The following is a 22,759-nucleotide window of genomic DNA, read 5'->3' on the forward strand; positions in this document are numbered from 1 at the left end:
TACAACACCAACTACAATTATTACCATTGCAACACGGGAAAAATAATACCCATTTGCAGGCACGTCTTCATTTGTTGCTTCGAAACGCCCCAAGCTCCAATACGGTCGATACATTTTCTTATAATTACACTCCAATTAATTGGACTCTCCTTAAGAGACTTTGATCATTAATAATTAGTATTTTTCAATCAAGCGTTTGCAGTTTTTTCATCTATTCATTTGCTAAACTAACAAAATATCATCGATAATTTGTCATTAATAAAGTGTTCTATATCGTATTTATATATTTTATTGGCACACTAAAGGTTAACTGTGTTGTGAAACAAACTCCATGTACACGCAATTATATTTATTTGATATTTTAAAAATAAATTGTGCATGAAAATAAGCGCACACGATTTTATAAATAAACATCTGCACAAAATAACATGGTAAAACTGTGGCATGCATAATCAAAACTAATAAAGAGCATTTTGTTCCATGAGTTACAAGAGGCTTGTTCTTAACTACGGCCAATTATGCCGCTAATTGATTCAATTATTCAATATTCCGTTGACTGAATCAATTGCCAGTGCATCCATAGATAACCTCTCTTTCACCAGAGGCACCCACCTTTCTTCTTCTTGCATTGCAATTCTCGGTTTCCAATTAGCCCGTTTGATGCATTAGAATGCATCGCGCCGTGCATCGAGTTTTATGCAAATGACAATTACCCGAGAGGTGCATTAATTAATTAATTTATTGCGTACACCCGGATTCGTAACGTGCAAATGGAAAGTAAACTATTTGCGCTCTGCATCTGACAACTCCGTCTCTCTCAATCCTAACCATTCGATTTTTATTTTGTGTTCTCGTTCTCTTCTATTTCCCAGTGCTATTATGATATAGGTATAATGTAAGCGCTTCCAATTATAGAACTTATTTTATAACGCGTTTGTGTGTAAGTAAGAGTGTGGATTTTTTTTCTTGTTCGTCGCCGTATGCCTTTCATCGGTTTATACGTGAGACAATAAATCAAAGGCGCGTCCTTCCCGCAAGGCTTTTCGCAAGAGACAATGCACTTTTGCACTTGTGCAATCATGTGGAGGAGACTTCGGAGTGTCTCTTTTGCCAAAGCTCTCTTCCTCATTATCGGACGGCGCTGGAGGAGGCGAAGCCTATCCTCTCCGAAACGCTTCCTGAATGAATTACCATGAAATTATACGCGGAGACGGTGCACGTTTTATGAATTAATTATGCAGACTAATCTCGTGGTCGCGACACACACATACATACACACACATCCAACGTTCAATTCATGAGGACAAAGGAGGCCTCCATTGAAAAGGGGACCTGCCACCCCGTATCTCATCATAATCATCATCATCACCTGAAGAAAGGTACTGCTGCTGTTCTGCTGCCGTTGTTGTCCTCGTTGAATGGAAGAGCGAAAAAAAAAACTGGCGAAGAATGGCCTCCTCCCTCCGTTCGTCTCTCCAACCGAACAATATACACGACACCGTAAGACAATGTCCCGCGTTTTCTTTCGCGACCATATGTGGTATATAAATAACACTTTGGTGAACGGATCGTGACCGGGCCCTTCCTCTTCATTACTGATAGGGGCCCCACAGGAACGAAACATCGGCCTGCTCCTCGCAATAATATAACTAGAAATAAAAACGAAGGTACGCGGCGACGTTTCAATCCGTTATCGGAAAAAGCAACAACTATCCTTGGAGAGTTATCACCTCTTTGCCCTCTTCTTCTTGCCTAGCACCGCGAACAAAGACACGCTTGGTAGCTTCCATCCTGTCAGCGTTTTTCTTTAGCTTTCAGCTCTTTACCACTTATTATACCTTTGGTCAGGTCATCCATATTTAGTCTTCAACTATTAACCGGTATTCCTTGCTTCTCATCATTATTTTTATATACACCTAGATCCCGCTTTGCGTCGATTATGCTTGCAAATTATAAATCAATTAAGACATTCAACATTTGAAATACCCAAGTTGCTTTGGTAGTTAATCGTGATTTTAATGATCGTATCCCAATGAAAAAGGAGCATAACATCTATTTCTTCAAACTGAAATAAGTATTTATTCACCACGTCTTTGTTTATGATTTTTTGTTTTTCAATTATCCAATATGTAAATAACGAAAATAATTAATAATTTCACATGATGCAAAGTTCCATGTGTTAAATACTTTCGAATCTGTATATCAATTGATTAATAATTATTTAAAGGACAATCAATCATATTTAATTGGTAATTTATTGCCTCGCACAATAGCTATAACCCGTTAATTCTGGTTATAGAAATCAACTGCAGCTATAAAAGTAAATACTTCCGTTTGGCCACATTCTCTTGATACACTTCAATAAATGATCTATTTAGAGTTTATCTAAACTATTTGAAAGTCTCAGTTTTTGCTGAGAAACTTTTTCATTACGTTTTTGTGATGAAATACAGAGTGCAATTAATTAAAGCAACGGAAGCGAAATACTATTTAAAGATTGCTTTTCTTGTGGTGTACTTTTTTTTCTACATATAAATATATATATATATAAAAAAAAGTACAGTTTCCAGTTTCGATATTTAATTATTATTTGTTTCTCGCTTCGGTTCTCTTCATTAGTTGCGACCAATTAATAGCGTTAGGCCTGAGGCCACGGCCGTTTAGAAAGAATAATCCAGGTCTTTCGTATATATTGGCGTTGCTGTAATTAATGTAGAGAACGAGGAGATCTGTTAGGATTTCAAGAAAGTCAACGAAAGGAAGAACGTGTATTTAGTATAATTATGCAATTAGAGGAGTAGCAGAGGGGACTTTGATGGAGGTAAAAAAAAATGAAGCAAGCAAGTAATTTATTCTGAGATGTACAGATTTAATGGTAGCCCGACCTATACCAGTGTAATTGGTGATTGTAATTAATGACTGATTTTTTTTTGTTCGTGCAAGTATATGTGTATTCCCCGTTGTTCTTGTTCATCCTCTAACTCTCCGGCGGCTCGTATTCTGGTTTCCGTTTCTGGTACTTCTCGCAGAGTGTTTACTTTTGCATCATTAGAAGTAATTAGCGTCTTCGGCGACGAAGATTGAGCGCTTTTTTTCTTTCTTCAAACGCATTTAAAACGTTCGTTTCGTGTTGTTGTTCTTCGACGGCGATTATTATTTCTCTTTGAATCGTGTTCATTTTTTGTTTGTTCTTGTTTTCTTATTCTATTCTGTTTTGACTTGGCGTTAATTTAATTGGTACACGCGGAGATCAGACATGGACTAATACCCAACATAATGCAACATCTCTCGGCGATGCGAGGAACAGGGTCCGGACTCTTGGTTCCTTATATGGCTGTAAACCGGCTCTCCCCCTGTCACTTATTTAACATTTGCTTAAAGCTAAAGAAAGAACGCAGAAGAAGATATTATTTAAAGAATAATTAATAGAATTCCTTCATTATCTCTGTATTCTGCCGCTTTACCAAATACGTGGTTGTTTAGTGCGCGTGCATGCTTGGATGTCACTTGTACCATCGGAGATTAAGATCCAGGCGGATAAACAATTATCATCAATAAACTGTTATAAAACTCTGATCGACTGCTTTGTCCTATCCTCTGGCATCCAACAACTATTTCAGACTAGATTAGTTGTTAGTTGATAAGGGTATAAACTTGGCTTGAAATGATTGTGTTTAATAAACGCATTTGTAATTGCGACGTTCACATAAATTGCAAAACTTAACTTGATTTTTTTTACATAAAACATTTATCTATACTGTTACCACTATATATAGAAATATCTGTATCTTAGATATTGAGGAATTAACAATTCTCATTACGTTACAATTTATACAAGATGTTATATTGCATTGTTTCTACTATTGCAAACAATTATAAATGGAAGGAACTAACCATTATTTTTAAAACTGAATTGATCAATGGACACTTTGAGTTTTTATGGTTACTATTGCAAGTTCTTGTCAACAAGTACACAACCGCTGCATAGTATATTTACTCATTAAAAACGTTTATTTACAATAACATGTCTAATTGTAAATTTGTTTTATTGGATCATCATCTAACATATTTATCAGACAATTTTAGCGCTTTTCCATGGAAATTATCTTCTCGATACGAGGAGGAGAAACTATAGCAATTAGAAGTAATGATAGTTATTCGGAGGCACTTTGCGAATTTGCATTGGAAACTAATTTCGAATCTCGCTTATATCAATTGTTGGTTATAAAATTGCGGACGATGATTATTTCTTGTGAGAAAATGTCGCTCGAGAAAAACGCTTTAAGTAAATCCTGTTAATTAACGAGGCGCGATGATGATCACCGAAATGGATATGTCGCAAAACTAATTAGGTCTTCGCAATCTGGACTCGTGCGTTTATCAATTCGAATGAATTTATATGCGTTGAATAATGTTGCATTTCGAGCAGACCGGGTGAGATTTTCAATTACATCAGACGTTTAATTGCAAGCGCATACACACTATTCACATGGCATTAGCATAATGGCGGCCTTCAGGAATAAAAAGTCGACTGGAACAGTTAGTTCGTGCTGGTGTCGATGGAGCCGAGCGAAGGAGAGGCAAACAGTTTCCACCATCAATTAATCAACCTGCAGGTTATATATATTTTTAATTCTTTGTTATTTAAATCGACGTTTAAATCTGAGTTGATTGGAGCTCGGTAATATCTGTGAGAATGTGGAAGCCATCATACGCACACTTTATTGACTTGCAAATACACGCCCGAGCCCATGGAATGTCTTCCCGATTCAATTAGCTTATCCTTTCCATCCTTTTCGTTTTGTTTTTCTTGTTCGCTATGAGGAGGTGTTGATTTAATCAGTTCGTTTTTTGAAATTTTATCGAAGCGATGCGGTCGAAACCCTACACATTTTCTTCTCGGTTTTTACGCGTTATTCATATTTCGATGCACTCCACTTGACATATCCGATTCTGTTGTTGAGGATCCAGTGACACGATTTGTATCTACGTCGCGAGGAAGAGCAAAAAACTAGAGAGAGGGCTTTGATCCTGATTCCGGTTTTGCGTGCAGATAATCACAATAGTGCACGCACTCTGTGCCAAAATGAGGCAACGAAACAAGAACAATGATGTATGGTACATATGATGGAAATCCATTTGCTGAAGTTGTTATTTTTGTTTCATTTACATGGTGTACTGGTATGGTATTTCATTATTACCATCATCATGGTCTCGTATAGAGATGCCTGGACGCGTTTCGCTACAAGTCGAAAGAGGACGGTCGAAGCAGAGTACTTTGGTATGTTCGGTTCGCGAATTATAATGCCAACAGAATACGTATTCAAGCTCGGCGCTTGCTCTTGCTGTTGTATTGTTTCTGCACTCGTTGTTAGCCACAAGAAACACGCTTTCATTATTATAGACAACGATTCCTCTGAATTACAATAATCCGTATAGTTCGTACATATATTTAGTTCCAAATTGGATCAAAGATGGCTTCACAATTGTTACTGTTTTTTTTTTTTTTTTATTAAAAACGTGTTTTTAATTTTATGCAATCTTCAATATATTATGTATTATATATTAATTGTATTAGAAACAGTTGCATGAACAAACTGAAACTTTTATTTTCAAATTTTCATTTCAAATAATAAGAGTTTCATTTGAAAACTATTTCTCGCATAACTTGTATTTGGGGTTTTAAAGTGGTAATTGCAAAAATAGTGCACTGAGGGTTCTTGACCGCCAACAAGTTTTGTTTTTCTTCTTGCATTTTCGTTTTCGGTGTTAAATACCCATGGGATCGTCAGTATCTACTGCCTACAGTTCTTGGAAAAGTTCTGTTCTGGGGTTAAAGCCTCCGGTGTTCTCTTTTCAGCGCGGTGGCTGTGTGAGTGTGTGTATGTGTGGGTCTTTGGACTTTGGGACGATTTGAGGTAAAGTCGAAGAACCGGTGCGTCTTGCAGCGCCGCACATGTGACGACAATTCCAACTCGATTTTCGTAATAACACCATAAAAATTCCCGGCCGACGACATTGACAGAGAAGCGACGCGAACGATTAACGACCTCTCATTTCACATGCGACAATCTTTGTAATAAAGATGTGTACTTGTTATACAAGAACACTAGTTGTTCCGAACGTTTACAAGGGATTACGTTGACTACAATTTTTGGATTCCGGTTTATTTTTTTTATCTTCTGGGCCCAAGTCGTGGGAAGGACCCACCACATTTCCTGAAATCCCCGAAAGCATGTTTTTTATGAGCATTTCTTGTGTTGCTACTTCTTCCTGAAAATAAATATGAAGAATTAACATATTCTAATAGTAATTTGGCGTCGCCGCTATTGGTGTGCAGCTTTTCCCACCGTAATGAAGAAAAGCAGTAGTGGGCAGCCAATTGCGCGAATGGCTTGTTGTATTTTGCACGCCCACCTCTTGAGACCCTCAGGCGTAAATCACTCCATGGAGGAGCGGAGAGGAAAGGAGATGAGGATTCTTCCAGCGCAGATTCGTATTTGCTCTGCTGTGGCACGGCGAACAAGAACATGCACATCATCCCAGTTTTACTTTCTAAAAAAAAGCATAGCAAATCACATACAGAAATAAATAAATAACTTTACATTCGTATTTCTCGGAAGGCGATCTAAATGCTCTCGCATTTATTCGAATCGCGATTTAGTTATTTGATTCGAGCAGGGAAAATGATTACTCTGGGAATTGTTCGTAATCTATTTATGGTAAACACGGAGGGAAGTGAGACGACGAGACCTTGCGTTCGCAGATCGGTTTGCATGCGATGCCCTGAATTTGCAAAATTCCTCGTCTTTCCTGCCAATGCAATATAAACTATCAGATCTACTAATCTAAATATGCATCTTATTGTAATGCCCGAAACCCGAAGATTTAGTATACATTTTTTACTTATAATATTCTCAAAATTATACTTTATTACAAAAATTCGTATGTACTTTTATAATTTTTACTTTTATAATTCATAATAGAAAAAACATTACAAACTTTCCGCGTAAATATTTCTTATTGATAATGAATTGGGATTTTACTTTTCAATTCATCAAATACATATAATTAAAATTACATCTCTTGATTAATTCATAGAATAAAGTTGTACCCATACTATGGAATCTTTCTCAAATAAAGTAAACGATTGAATTGGAAAAGTTAGTAGTTAAAAGTTGAGTGTATTCAAAGATCGAGTATCTTTAGAGATCGCATATCGCGAATCTGCGGATAGATAAGTGGTTGCACGGAAGAGGCCGGTGGGATAATAACGGTTTTTAAATGTAAATCAAAATATCAGGCGAAAGAGAGAGCTTTCCACTGAAACGAACGATATATGGCCGATGAATACAATTAAGGTCTTATTGAAGCGAAACGCAATTAATTCCGCCGTGGGTTTTCTCGTCGCATTTACTTTGCAGATTGCAGCCGCGTGTGTATGGGTATGCATGTGTATGTATCTGCGCCAATTAATTAAAAGGTCAATTAGGTTTCTTCTTCCTATTTCGGGCCGAGGGTATGCCGCAATTTTCCATACATTTAAGGATTGAAACCCATTCATTGTGTGTCCCATTGGCGCGGCGGCCGCCATTGTGTTGCCATAAAAGCAGCAGAAAAACCGATCGATTAAATTTGCCTTTTATTTTATATCAACGAAGAAAATCAAGAAGAAAAAAATAATAGAATTTGGGTCACAATCTCTGCGTCTGCGTCTCAGGCATCATCAAATCAAGATGATGTGTTTTTTTTTATAGATTTTGTAGTTCTTTTCCAGTTTCTGTAAAGAAGGATTAGCGCATTACGCAAACGACTAAGAAGGACTGAAATGTTGTTTCTTAATCCCGGTGGGCTTTGCGGAGAGTTATTTAATCGAGTTGCAATTAGGAGAGCTTGAAGATTGATTCTCCAGATTCCTTCTCAGTCATTCGCATTTATCTCCCGTTTGGGGCCTTCTTGTTCTTCTCGATGATCATCATCATCTAACTTGGTTCTCTCCCACATCCAACGTAAAATCGATTATTTGATCGATCGCCGCGATTAAATCCAAATCGAGCGAACTCCATTTATTATTTATAGAAACGCATTCCGTAAAATTCGCACCGAAAGAGCGGTGCTCTCTTCTACGTTCGTTTCCCTTGACAATTAGCGTCGGATGTGGTGGCATTTGGATTAGGATAAACATTGTCAATCATCGTTTGCTGATAATAATCCGTTTAAGGAGCTCGACTGTCAATCACGTCTCTTTTCCCCATTAAGAATAATTATGATTATTTATTATAAGTTGGAACAAAGGGATTCCACATGAGAGCGAGCGAAAATGAATCAGATCAATAGGTGGAGCTAAAGGTTTATTATATTTAATAAATGATGAAATGCCTGCACGTCGACATCATTATCGTAGACTTCTTACAATCGCAGGTATAGCCCTTTTTCGGTTTGTTGTTTCCCAGATCCTCGCGTCCAAAATTACGTAAACAATTACGAGCGATACGATTCTTCTTGGTAGCATTAAAACGGATTAAGAAATAATGGAACCTGTTATGCATGTCACTTCTTTTATGCTTTTGTATGATATTTTCGGTGCGTGTGACCCGCGCAGGGGTCCTGTTCAAGATGAAAAACCCCCCATGTCGCTAATGGTTCCGGTTATGGCGCAGCAACGAAAAATTCTGAAAAATTCTTAGGTTTTGACCTCTTCGATGGACGGAGATCGCGCGCGCCGCGCTGCATCGTATAATCAAACTGTCAAAGTGGATGTGGTTGATGTAAATAAGTGTGTGTGTATGTGCAGTCGCCGGAGATTCGGTATGAATACAATTGAATGCCATTGGAAAGGTTAAAATCATTTGTTCATCTCGCTGGTGGAACATGCGCCCGCCGGGCCCCCCAGATTCCCCCCTCGTTATCATCGACGAGTCGTGATCGAACTGTACTTCTCCACCTCCGGCCTCACGATTTGGTGGTTGAAATTATTCATTTCCAATCCTTATTTTCTAATTATTTATAGATTTCCGTTTCTATTCGCTATTTTATGTTGCAACATTTCATATTTCGACCATCTAAAATGGCAAGTCCTTTCTTATAGTAATCTACCAAAAATAATACGCTGCATTTGACTTTTTTTAAACAAAGTACATTCTAAATTATATTTATACTTTTTTCGTGAATCACACCTGTCGTGTACATATAAATTGTACTCAAAAACAAATAATATATTACCTTTTGGTACACCAGCTACAATTGAACATAATTCGAAGTAAGATAATATGATTCATGAATATAATATTGATAATAAATGAATATCGTATATGCAGTCAAATTATTAGGGCAGAAGGACCTATGGCCAATAGCCCTTTGTATCAGTTAACTTTTTTGAAATTATATTTATTTTGTACGACTAATGCAATAAACATTATAATTATTATTTAAATTCTTAATAATAATAATTATTGAAACAATAAAATTACAAAATAAAAAACTCAAAGGGCTATTGGCTTATTTTGTGTTTTTTTATTTTGTAAAACTTGATTCGCATTCACAATAATTTTATAATAACACAAATATTAAATTTCTACATTTTTTCGAAAATGAAGAAAAAAATAATTTTGTGGTGGATGAATAATTAAAGTACGGTATTCCTATAATGCATTGTATGCATTCGGGATAAAATCTAGTGATATTTCACTATAAAAGCTAATTGAATGAGAATTGTTCGGAGATTGTGGTAGTTTCGCATGTGCAGTTAATGGCGCGGCGTAATTGCAGATGAAGGCTGGATGTAGGAAATTTAAGAGTACCGCTTTTCCAAGCGGATTGATTGAGCCATTACCGGTAACAATTGGCCGGAATGATAACCCAGGGACCACCCGACTATTGATGCAGGAAGCGAATGGAAGTGATCCGCGCCTCAGGTGGAGGAAGTGAACGTCTTCGAGAGTGGTGCAAAGAGCAGCAGCAAATCTGATCAAAGGTTGCCTTCAGTGGAGGCGGATTCGGAATGCCGCGACCCGGACGAAAGTGCAGTAGCATTAATTACCCAACAATGCCTAACGCTTTAATAGATATTGCACGTGACTGCACCGTAACGGTCGCAATAGGAAGGAGGCCCCCTTACATTTGTATTACTGCCCATTGAAATGATTCTATCTGCTTTCCGAGCAGCAGATTATCATACATTATTTATCTCCGCCACTCGCGAGATTCATGCATACATACATGTATGCATACGTACGTACAAGCAGCATTTGCTGGAGCGATCTGAAGAAGGTGTATTATGGTAAACCCGTTTACTCGCTCGACGCTCCGAGATGTGCGATGAAGGTACGAGCGAGCGCACAAAGGGCACAGCATCACGGTGAAGATGGTCCAAGAGATGCGGAGTGATGTAAAGAAAATGAACTGAATGCATGCTGCATGCGAAGGAAAAGAAGAGGCATTCACATTGAATTTGAAATTTAGTTTCGGAAAATTGCGACACCCGTTTTCCGCTGCGCCAGTATCATTTCATCGGAGATGCCTATAAATCGCTCCTTCGGCGAGGCGATGTAGCCTTCTCTCCATAGGCGACCCATGGTTGCCCGTCAAACCAGTCCCGTTTATGGCATCTCCCCAGAAACTTTAATTGTTAACCAAAAGGTCTTTTTGTACGTCGTCCTCGCATCGGGGGCTGCACACTTAAACTTAAAGTAGCTAGCTAATCAAATACATGGACCCAGGGAACAAACAAAAAAAAAACAAAGAATAAGTAACCAAACCGACCCAAGCTTTTATGCTTTAAATATATTACATACACGGCGCGTATTTACGTGATGAAACCCTTTTTCTTTTCCTTCGTTCTTTCGCTGTCTTCGTCCCTCCGGATGGGAGTGACTGAGTCAGGTAGAAGCTCCGAAGAAGACAAGGAAAAAACAACCTACCTGACTTTCGGTTTTGGGGACTATTTTTTTTGTATTTCTTTCGTTGCTCCTTTCTGTTCTTCGTGTTTTCTTTTGTTTTTGTTTGATACACACGCATGCAGGCCGCGTCGCGCATATTAATCGGCTCGTTTCTTCGTCGGCTTGCTAATAAAATGACTGAATAGTGTAGTATGCTCGACCATCGAAAGAACAAGTAATTACAGCTCGAGGAGGAAGAAAATCCCATTTTCTCGGACTGTTCCCAACGATTGGCAACGGTGCGAGCGCGCGCGCTCCTTCGCGTCCGTCTTCCGCGCGCCGCGTAATTGGATTCCTCTTTATGATGGATCTATTAATGTCGGCGCGTCTTCTCCTCTCCTGTCTTCTTCTCCTTGCCGCACACAATGCAAATCGCGCGCTTAATAACTGCAATAATCGTAAATTCCAACTCCATCCTGCTGATTGCTCGTAAAACAACAAATGCGCCACCTCTTCTTCTGCTCACTCATATTCATTTCCTTCAAAAACGGAAAGTCTCATTCTTTTGTTCTCCAACGTTGCCAACGCTTACATTACTTTTATGTATAGGACAATTTTATCCTACCTGAAACTAATAGATAATAAGTATCGTGTATTGAATGAATTATAATATTGCATTTCGCCTAAACTTTTGAAAAACTAAAGATTCTTTCAATATAAGTTCTTAAATAAATATTATTATTTTCATTTGCAATTTTTGTTTTTCCATAAAGATAAAATTGAGCTTATTGTAAATATTTCTTAAACGCATTATTTTACTTAACTATTTATATTTGTGCTTTTTGTAACTATGTATGAAAGTATGTTACTATTAAATAATATGGGAACAGATGGTCGGTCTCTCGTCGACTATTACATACATAAATGGAAGATGAATGGAAAACTTCTTTTGCAGAATGTTACGGATATTTCTTTCATAAAAGTATAAAATTGTGAGGTTTATCATTCATATCTGTTTGTTTTTATTTTAGTAATTACTATTAATTTTAATTCATGTTAATGTTTTACTGTTTGCTTTTATCTGTGTTGCTCTAATATCTAATATTATTGAACATGTATAATACAAGTATTTGCGAAATAAAACGCGATACCTCCGAAGATCTTGTCAATTTATTTGACAGGTGTTGTGTGGTAATGGACTTATTAAGAATGGGTGTCTAATGTTTTGATATTTGTTTCAGATGCACTTGCGATGAGGGTTTCACCGGAAAGAACTGCGAGAGCGAATACATTCCATGCAAGCCGAGTCCTTGCGAAAATGGAGGGCTCTGCAGGCCCTTGGATAAGCACACATACACATGCGACTGTCCCAGCGGTAAGGCCTTCTCTTTCGACTTCTTCTGTTTTTTTTTTTGCTACCGAAGTATTGAGTTTCTCCTTCGGCAAATATTTTTTTCCATTTTGGTCGTCGCCGTCTTGATCGAGCGTTTTTCCGCCGTCTCCTGGAATTCTTTGCCTCGACGTTGCGGGGCGGTAGACGGACGGTCGGAGAGGGTCAGAAGTCTTCTCTCCGTCTCCGCCTGCTCCTCCTTCTCTTCTTCGTCTTCGTCCTCATCCTCCTCGGTTCGTCTCAAGCCACTCTTTTCCCAACGAGAGATAAAAACGGCCGGCTAGAACAATGCGTTCGCCCGACCTTGGAAGAGTTTAGTTGCTTTGCGGTTGCCATTGTCCGAAACATGATAAATGTACCATTGTAGCTGACCAATGGGGAATTTAATCCCAGAGCGCGGTGCACACAATTTATTACGTCACCGTGTCGGGCCTATCTCTCTCTCTCTACCTTGTACTCTTCCCCACTTGAACAGTCATCGACGAAGACGTGGAAATCTGGGCTCTGAGTTCTCTCCGTTTCTCTCTTCCCTTCTACGTGAAGTGTATCAATTGATTGAAATTTATGGGCTCCCCGGCATTAGGCTGTCGTCCCTCGAATCAACGCCTCATTATTTACATTTCAGTTTACGTTTATTAAATTCATCGATGACGGGCCTTGTATTCGGCCCCGGAGTCTGTCTGCCTGCCTGCCCGTGCATACACTACTATGTGTCGGATCCGTTAGATTCCACAAGACGTGACCACTCAACTTTATAAACAAAAACTCGAATAATTACCACCCGTCCATGTCAAATAATATAGGAACAGATGGTCGGACTTGTCGTGCTCTTATCACCTAAATTGCTGGTAAACAATTTCAAACTATCCAGATGAATTGAAAAAAGTAAAAATGCAAGCATAAACGTTTAAAATAATGTGAATATGTGTTCCGTCTTCGCGAGCGTATGTCACATGCAAGAATGTAAACAGTTCAAGTCTTTATTTTGTTTAGCCGAGGTCCCTCCGTCGTATCGCACGTAAATATTTATTCTCAGTACCGAGATGTAAATAATCAAGAGAGTTGTGTTGACAAAGATTCCGGATCATGTTCATAAATATGTGAGCCACTTGGCGCTGATGATTTAATTCAGCATTGTAAACAATACAATTTCATTAATCCGGCATTCGATAACTTGTATAGTTCACTCTGTCTATTCGCAGCGTGTTTGGCGTACAACACGTGGGGCGATTTTGCACATAGAGACATTTCCCGTTACTCGCACTAAGAACTGGATCTTCCTGGAACTGTTAACTTTTTGTTCGGCTCAGGTACCAGAGATTAGATCCTCTCCTCGCTTTGTTGTCGTCATTCCCGCGAGAAAAATGGTTTTCTTCCCCGTTAGGCTCCTAACAAAAGTTTTTTTCCTGCATTTATACTTTTCTGTAATTCCTTCTCCAATTCTGTTTCTTTTTTTCCTTTTCATTATTATTCTTACTTCTTTTTTTGTTCTTTTCACCTTGTTCTTTTTTCGGGGTCATCGCGCCCAACTCACGAAGAATATTTTATTGTACATTATCTATGTCCACCGGGTATAATTATACGCAACAATTTCATCACAGTCGGATCACGCACCTACGTCGTAACTCTCTATGGAAATTATTCCTATATTACCTACCTCTCCTCTTGTTCTTAGAGTCCACGCAGTCTCTCCGTCCCCCTGGAAATTCCGTGGTGGAAATTGTAAAATAGCGAAAGGAAAAAAAGTGAATTGAAATTGTACGAAGACAGAGATAAACAGAGAGAGAGAGCGTACATTTGAGATAATAAACTATTAGAGGGGAGGCAGGAGCGTGCAATTTGCGAGATGATGGCCTCTAAGAGGGGCTTTTAAGGTATATTATTGGATGCATGCATGCACATGAGGAAGAAAAGAAAGGCCGCAAATCGAGGAGGTTTAATTATCCTCATTCGAAGTTATATGTATATATATATAGAGTCGTTTTAATTCCTCGCGTGAAGATGAAGAGGGCACATTCCGATGATCCAATTAAAATATTCCCCCGGCCGCATTAAACGCGTCTGTTATTATTAAGTAGTCGCTGATTAATAATCCCGCATAAATTATGCAGATGCACAATTGCATTCGTGCTTTCGCATGAGTGAAATGTTTTCTCTCCGACGTTCACGTGCATTCCCCAATAAGTGCGATCGTACCCCGGGCCTCCACTCTGGGTCTCCTATTTTGCATTCTTTTATTTTCTATCCATCCAACCTACCTGTTTGTTTATTTGCCTCTCTTCTTATTCCTAGCAGCTAGCATGCAAACGTCTCGAGAGGTGGAGGTGTTCCCTATACATAACTACCTCTCTTTCCCTCTTTCGTTCTCGGCACAGCGCGCAGCCTTTGAATAATGCAAACAGATCCAGTTATGTCGTGTGTTGTTGAAATTCAAATTATTGTATGTATCTGACCCATATTCGTGCCAATTCCTCCTCGTGCAATTGTTTAAATTACGTGTCATTAGAGTCTTCGACTTTCCGATTGCTCTCACGTTTCGGACATATGTATCATTTTCACATAAGAAGAAATTACTATAATGAGGCTCGAGGAGAGAAAGAGACACGGACAGAGGTAACTCGTAAAAAGTGAAGTGAGAAGAAGAGAGTCAGAGTGAGGAGGGGATTGGTGGAACAAGAGCCATAGGAATTCACCTCTTGCGAAATCGAGATGAAAGTTAGCGGGCTTCAATTTTCAGGCGAAATCGAATCTCCCTGATTTGCATTCAATAATCGCAATTTTCTCTTTGTCTTTTGCCTTCTCGGTTCTGGAAATGTTTCCTGAGGCTCTTCCCATGTGTGTGGCCTCTTGACGAGGAAACACTGCCAACGCGCGGTCATCATTCAAAGTGATGGGACAACCCGGAGGAGTTTGTCCGTTTTTTTGACCCCTTCTCTGAAGATGAAGCGTGGGCGCCACGCATCACCGTAAAATGCAACAATGCATACGTAATCACCATCGATCCTAATTAAAATTGCATTTAGGTACTAAACAACAATCGACGATCGCTAGCAACAACATCACCGGATTACCTAATATCACCCGAGTTATGCTTTGATACCTGAGACATACTCGCTTGTGATCTGTACGTCGTGTAATTCAATTAATTTTATTACTTTGTAATTAATACGAGGCATATGCAATAAAGCAATTAAAAGCGCGCTCTCGAAAATGGATGGATGCAATAAACTCGGATGACCGCTCTTCGTCCAAGAGATGAATGGATGCAGAGGATCGAGATGACGGGGGGACTTCTTCTGTGACTGCAAGAGATATAGAGGGAGAAAGAGAGTTAAGTCCATGCAGTGATGATTTCAATTAACTGCCGTTACGCAATAGTTGCTCTGTTTTTATTTGCGAGAATGAACGACATCAGCGTTGCTCTCGGATCATTAATTGTGGACTTTTGTTGCTTTCATTCTTTTTCGATGTTAAGTATCTATCTCAAGATTAGATTTGCGAATAATTCAATCGGACCAAATATAAGATGTACTTCTACGAAACGCTTATTGTCGTGCTAGTGTTTTTGTTGTGTTAATGTAAATGTATGATTGCATTTGTTGTTGCGGCGGTGTGTGGGCGAGAGAGGTGTTCAAAAGAAGACGTTGGGATTCTCAGCGAGTGGAGGAGAACTAGCCCCGAGGACAATGGCGGCGAAGTCGGGACACCCCGAGGTCCGAGTGTCGACACCGAGGTGCACGCACCATTACTCCACCTCCTCGCCAACTCGGACACTGTGAGAACCAACATTTACCGCCCATCAATAAGCCCGGCTCTCTCGAAGAAGAAATAACCCAGCCGCAACAACAACAAACATACAAGAAGTATTAAGAGAAAAAAGATCGTTTATGCATTCTTCAAAAGCGAGTAATTAAGTTTGTTACCATTAGCTTTTTAATGATGTTTAATGGTATTTGTTTATGTTTAGGAAAAGTTTGTGGTTTCTTTTTCATCTGCTCGAATGTTTTGTAGAAGGGGCGGGCACAAAAAATAATCTAGATGCTTGAAAGAATTAGGAATATCTGTTTCTTCTCAACGGCATTTTTTTTTGCATCATTCCACTTCGTAGGAATAATAATTGGGTGGGTGACACATGTTGCTAGAAAATAAACATCCCTTCTAATGCATTCCAAACGCGGAGCCACCAGATGTCTGGGCTGGCAGAATTCGGGAGACGAAGAATTGGCGAGTTGTTTGCTGTATATGTATATATTTATGTGTGTGTATGCTGCATTCATCAGCATTCTTTCTCCACTTCTCTCGTGGTACGATGAACGATTACGGGTGTGCAGAAGAACCTTCCCACAGTCGTGCTTCCTCCTGGCACTCGCCAAGCGCACGAAGGCAGTGGTGGCGGAGGGGGAGGCGGAGAAGAAAAAGACGGGGAAGGACGAGAGAAGCAAGAGAGTCCGAAACGACAAAACGGCAACGCGTGGACTCGAAATGTGAAGCACCTCCGCCGTCAATTTGGAATGCAAATCGGGTGAGCGGATCAGCGGGTTCTTCCCCCTTTCGGGGTCGACACAGTCGAACAGACAACGTGCACTATAATAATAATAGCTACATACAAACAACAAGTGGATGTTGTAGTTGAGGCGTCGGAGGAGGAAGAGGAGGCGGCACATCTAAGCGCAGAAAATGGAAAGGAAAGTGGCCGGGCAGCGGGTGATAGGGTCCGGATAAACGACGGCGGAGAGGCGTTCGTTCCTCGCAGATCGTCACGTCCCGATATCCGTCTCGGCGCAGAAAATCCGAAATTCTTAACCACTTTATGCACACAATAACGGGCGATGGCAATCGCTCCACCGCTCGAAATGTGATTTCATATTCCTCACCTGACTTTCACTTTATTCTAATCTCAATCGAAAGGTTTCAACCGTTAATGATTATTATTGTTGTTGTTAATGCTATTAGACCTGTTGCTCAAAGCAAAGAAATAATTATTATTGTAATCGACACGTACGTTATATGTGTGTGAGATATAAAGGAACGAAATCCGGTTTGGCGTACAGATAGTTGCCGGAAGCCGAGACTCAGTTAAGAGAGTATATCTCGAAGAGTTGGGAAGTGATAGAAGAAACATCGGCGTGGGCTGAGAGATAGATAGTGACCGTGGGAAAAGTTCTCCACTGCGAGTGGAACGCGCTGCTGCTGCTGCTGCCGCCGCCAACTTGATGCTCCAGATGGCCATGGTTGTAGTAGTAGCAGACGAGGAAGGAGTATCCGAGGACGAAACGAGAAAGTCCTCGACACCCGAAATATTCTTCTGCAATTCCGACACTCGCATTAACAGACGAGACAACATGCAGTCCTCGTCAGTCGCACAGCTTTATATACTTATTCAACGAATAGATTACATTTGCATCGCGCCTTGTTATTTACATGAAATATTAATAATGAACTAATTACATCCTGTTACGGGCTACGTACTATTAATTGGATACAATCCAACACGCAAACGAAATCATAATATAAAATAATTATCGAAGCAAGATTTAGCTGGTTCACCAATTAACGGGCGATCAATCCAACACTGTCAATATGCTGATGATTATCATAAGGACAACGACTACGACGATGATTACTAAGAGATTACGACGACGACGATGATGATGATGACAAACAGTAAATTCAATTAAGATGGAAATTACGGTTCACAGAATCACTGTTTCTTCGTTTGGAAGAAGTGTCGTGTCACTTTCGATTGTTTCCATTAATTCTACATTAGCATTGGTTGCGCTCGTTTTTACATCGATCACTTCTTTTGTTTTCTATAGGTAGTAAAAACTTGTATTGCGTTATGTTAAATCTCGGACGGTATTGGAATAGTACTCAGAATTCCAATTTCATTTTACAACGTAAATATCTATATATCTACATTTTGATTGAAATCTTTGCATGATTTTAATGTTAGATTTAACTGTCATAAATTGGATGACATAGATTCAGACTGGTTATGATGACCTTACCTATTAGTAATTTGTTTTTTACTAATAAATCTGATTTTTTTATTAACCAATTAAAGTTTTTGAACTTTATTTCTAATTTTTTTTATGCTCGTGCTTAATTTTAGCTTTAGTTGATCCGTCTATATCTAGGATAAGTCTTCTAGTGCACATTTATCTTCGTTTTTAAGGCATTCCAAATATATTGAATTCAATTCTCAACATATGTCTTTACTATAAAAAAATAATTATATTTATGTCTGAATATTATTTTTGTTGCAGGTTTTCGAGGTCCAAACTGCGAGGAAAACATTGACGACTGTCCGGGTCACCAATGCCAGAATGGAGCGACCTGCCTAGATGGAATCAACTCGTACACCTGCCAGTGTCCTGCGACCTATAAGGGTCGCTTCTGCGAGCAGGACGTGGACGAATGTTCACTGAGACCGTCCGTTTGCCAAAACGGTGCGACCTGCAACAACAACGTCGGTGGCTTCTCCTGCATATGTGTAAACGGTTGGACGGGTCCGGACTGCTCCGTTAACATCGACGACTGCGCCGGAGCAGCTTGCTTCAATGGGGCCACATGCATCGACCGGGTGGGCAGCTTCTACTGCCGCTGCACCGCAGGAAAAACAGGTACGCAACATCTCCGAAGAGCAGGAGGAGGAGATATTGTTTGCAGGTTGTTTTGTCATTTCGAAGAGGGAACACAATGGACCATGGGCGTGCCCCTCGACATCGAATCCCTCGCGATACCCGCTATTAGTGTATAATCAAGAATGCCCCATTCATCATGTCTTCTTTTTATTTCCCATTCTTCGATCCTTTTTTCTTCTTCGTTTTAACGTGTGCTGCGTTCGAGGACTGGTCATGTAACCACACCTATCTTTAATGATCTCTCACAACAATACAAGCAATGTTGACACTGCACCAAACGCTCACTCTCATACACACACACATAGAGAAATATATAAATATAGATACACATACATACACACACCCTTCTTGTTTGCGTTTCACATGGGCGATTGCTAAATCGCCAAAGGTCTTTCGGTCCTCCCCTGCAAGGCGCGAGTACGCGATCAAAGAAGACATCTTTTACATTCAGCTGTCTTCGGGGCCGCTGCGGCTCCTTTTCCAATGCATACCAAATAGACGACGACCGCTTCTTTGCCTCTCTGAAAGCCTCCGGGACCGTTTCAGATGGAGTCTCACACATGCCATATAGTAGGAAGGAAGGCAGGCAGGGTCAAGAGATTGTGTGCACTCCATAGGTGTGGCTTTATTAATTGATGATTGCATTCGAAGCGTTGCATCTAGGTCTCTCTCAATCTCCCAACACACACAGTCTTACTTCTTCTATTCGTTTACTTTATTAAGGAACATCATTAAAATCTGAATCGCCGTATTCTTCGAAACTCGAAATGCTGACAATCTTGTTTATTTTTCTTTTCTGATTTTTTTTTCTTCTTTATGTACAATAATTCATCAACGATATCCTCGTCGTTCTTCTAGGTTTGCTCTGTCATTTGGATGACGCCTGTACTAGCAATCCATGCCACGCAGATGCCATATGCGACACAAGCCCCATAAATGGATCGTACACTTGCAGCTGTGCATCGGGATACAAAGGAATCGACTGTTCGGAGGACATTGATGAGTGCGAGCAAGGTAAAAGAGAGGAGAACCTCTTTCCTTTATTTCTTTCTTTAAGTTGTATTATTTTTTGTTCCTATCTTCTTTCCACCGCTCTTGTACGTTGCTTCATTCGTCAACTGCGAGAGAAACCAAAGCTAAACTGCAAGCGGCGTAGACAATAAAATTATATTAATTTTGATGCAATTCGGAAGTTAATTATTAATTGTAATTTACATTTTTTAATCTAGAAATAACTTACTTATATATTTTAAACTAAAATTAAAGAAAATAAATAAAAAAAAACAGCTTTATGCTGAAAATTCTCATAAATTTAGTAATAAACATTTTAAATGAAGAGTATTAACATTTATGGTTTTCTTTTTGAAGGATCACCATGCGAACACGATGGAATATGTGTGAATACACCGGGGAGCTTCGCCTGCAACTGCACCCAGGGCTTTACTGGACCGCGTTGCGAGACCAACGTGAACGAGTGCGAATCCCACCCATGCCACAACGAAGGATCATGTCTGGACGATCCTGGAACCTTCAGATGTGTCTGCATGCCTGGTAAGTTATTTGGTCTTTATAGATAAGAATTTTTCAGAGAGATAGATATAACTAACATGTTACCTGGAAATTAATTAACATCATTGTTAAAGTCAACGCGTTAATGTGACCATAATAGTTTCGAAATCACCTGAACTTAAACGAAGAAATTCAGATGATCAGATCATCTTAAATGGCAGGAGGTAAAATCACAAAATGATGTTTTAATCAACACAACATTAATCTTTGTGTCAATTACCATTGAAAAAGTATAAATATTGTCGCAGGCGATAAGATCGAACAATTAAATATTCAGCAATTAAGTGGGAATCCTGTAAACCGTTTTCGGTTTGCGGAATTGGTTTATAAAACGTGGACGATTTTAATTGGAGAGTTTTTAATTGAAATTAATGCCAGGATCGCTGTGTGCAAAGCGATCAAGCGTTTTTTTTGCCAGTCTGAATTCTCGTGATTATAAATCTCTGCTATTTACATCTTATGCATATTATATGAATCGTCATTCTCGGGTCTGGTTTACTCCGTTCTTCTTCGCGTCCGTCAGTATTTTAGTTTTACTTTTTTCATGCTGCTTAATACTGAGAGTTCGGCAGATGGTGGTGGAGACAATTTTGGCGAAAATTCGGAGATCTTCAGATGCGCGCAATGTGGTTTATCGCTTCCTCCCACGATGCCATTTTATTATTCATCAATGAAACGTTTATACGATTCCAGCTAATTGCCATGCAGTTTTTTGGGTGTTCGGCCATCCAGACGCGCACCCATTTTGTATACACTAGGTATAATATGATGTTAAATTATAAGAACTTATTAACGGTTCTTCGGGGTCTCTCTCAGGCATCCACGCCTCTTCTAAGCACTCGAATATACATTGGTATGCTCTTTACTCCCACGTTATAAGCCCCGACCGGCACGGCTTGCATATATTATAATAGTAATTGTTCCCTATTTCTATATAACTTACACTAACTACACTCTTCTTCCACACAACCTAGGCTGCACATACATATGCATACACATACATATCCCGGCTAATATTCAATCTGGCATCGCTCGCTCTCCGTCGAAAAACCTGTTCCTCGTCCAATTTTTTTTGTTGCCGTTGTTGTAACTCTTCCGCCCGTCGAGAAAATTACACAATAATTGACGTTCCTCTATTTTTCTCCCGCTGCCGCCACCGCAGCCTAAATGATTTGTTTCTTTCATTCTTAATAATAACCCAAATTGATAATTCCTCGGTTTTGGTAACGGGACACATATGTTCCAGGATCCTCAAATAACTTCATTAATTTATATTACGATCATCGAGATTATTTTTTGTCCGAAATTAATTCACATCAAATGTCCGTAATTGAGGCTATTAAATTTCGTTGCTTTTTAATGGAAGACAATTAGTGTCCGTATGCGTTATGTGCTTCTTGTAATTAACAAAAGGAAATCGAGCTTTAAGCACTACCAAATGTACGTAATTCGGATACTGGGAATATGCTTACAACACAAATGTATTCATTTTATGTTCTAACTATTTCATTTAATCCTTCTTCGTATGTCACCCATATGCATTCAGTTTAGTATATGTGTATGTGTTTTTATCCTTTTTTTCTACTGTACGTAGATTCTCGTTTCTTCTTAAGTTCTTGCGTTTGCAGCTCTAACTGTAAAAGATATAAAAAGGAAAAAGTGGACGAAGAAGCAGTCTGCGTCGCAGCAAGTCCATTTATAAATTCAACTCTATCTTTATCCGACGTCCATACGTACAATCTTAATGCAATCTCGCAATTCTTAACTGGGTAAACAAACGAGATCTCTCGAATGTACATATATACATATTTTTTTTTGTTGCCAGCGTACTTGGCTATCTAGAATTGTCATCTGCACGAAATGAAAATTACACATAACATAGACACATATCATCCACGTAGTTGTCAGCAGTTTAGCATTCGGAAGTTGAAAGGCATCTATGCTAGTCACAATGATGGCGATGGCCTCACCTTAATCACCAACAATTTGTCGCGCGGTTTTATGGCTCGCGTCGCGTTTCCGATATTATTGACATTATTATTACTACGGCAGCGGTGGCTATGGGAACGGGGCCAATTATCGTTACACCGAAAATAAAAGAAGCAGAACACCAACACAAGTTATTGATTTTGACGATCTTCAGTCGATTTCTTTGAAACTATTTCTTGTTTGGTATTTGTCCACTTCCTTCTTCAACGCGAATGTCCTCTCGTTGTATTTATTTTGTTGTCTCTTTTTTGTTGCTGTTGGTTTGAACTCGTCTCTTCTTGGTTCCGCTC

At 39.4% G+C, this 22,759-nt stretch overlaps 1 protein-coding gene across 3 annotated transcripts in view; it reads left to right on the plus strand.

The window, feature by feature from the left end:
- Positions 1-22,759, plus strand: part of LOC108566871 (neurogenic locus Notch protein) — a 48,400-nt gene that overhangs the window by 17,873 nt on the left and 7,768 nt on the right. For all 3 annotated transcript variants that reach the window (XM_017926966.1, XM_017926967.1, XM_017926968.1), the window contains exons 5-8: positions 12,119-12,252; positions 18,534-18,890; positions 19,770-19,925; positions 20,280-20,462. In XM_017926966.1, the coding sequence (XP_017782455.1) occupies positions 12,119-12,252; positions 18,534-18,890; positions 19,770-19,925; positions 20,280-20,462 (830 nt within the window). The remainder of the gene's footprint in view (positions 1-12,118; positions 12,253-18,533; positions 18,891-19,769; positions 19,926-20,279; positions 20,463-22,759) is intronic.

The sequence above is a fragment of the Nicrophorus vespilloides genome, unplaced genomic scaffold, assembly GCF_001412225.1.
Source record: "Nicrophorus vespilloides isolate i.1.1-1 unplaced genomic scaffold, Nicve_v1.0, whole genome shotgun sequence".
NCBI classification, from domain to species: Eukaryota; Metazoa; Arthropoda; class Insecta; order Coleoptera; family Silphidae; genus Nicrophorus; species Nicrophorus vespilloides.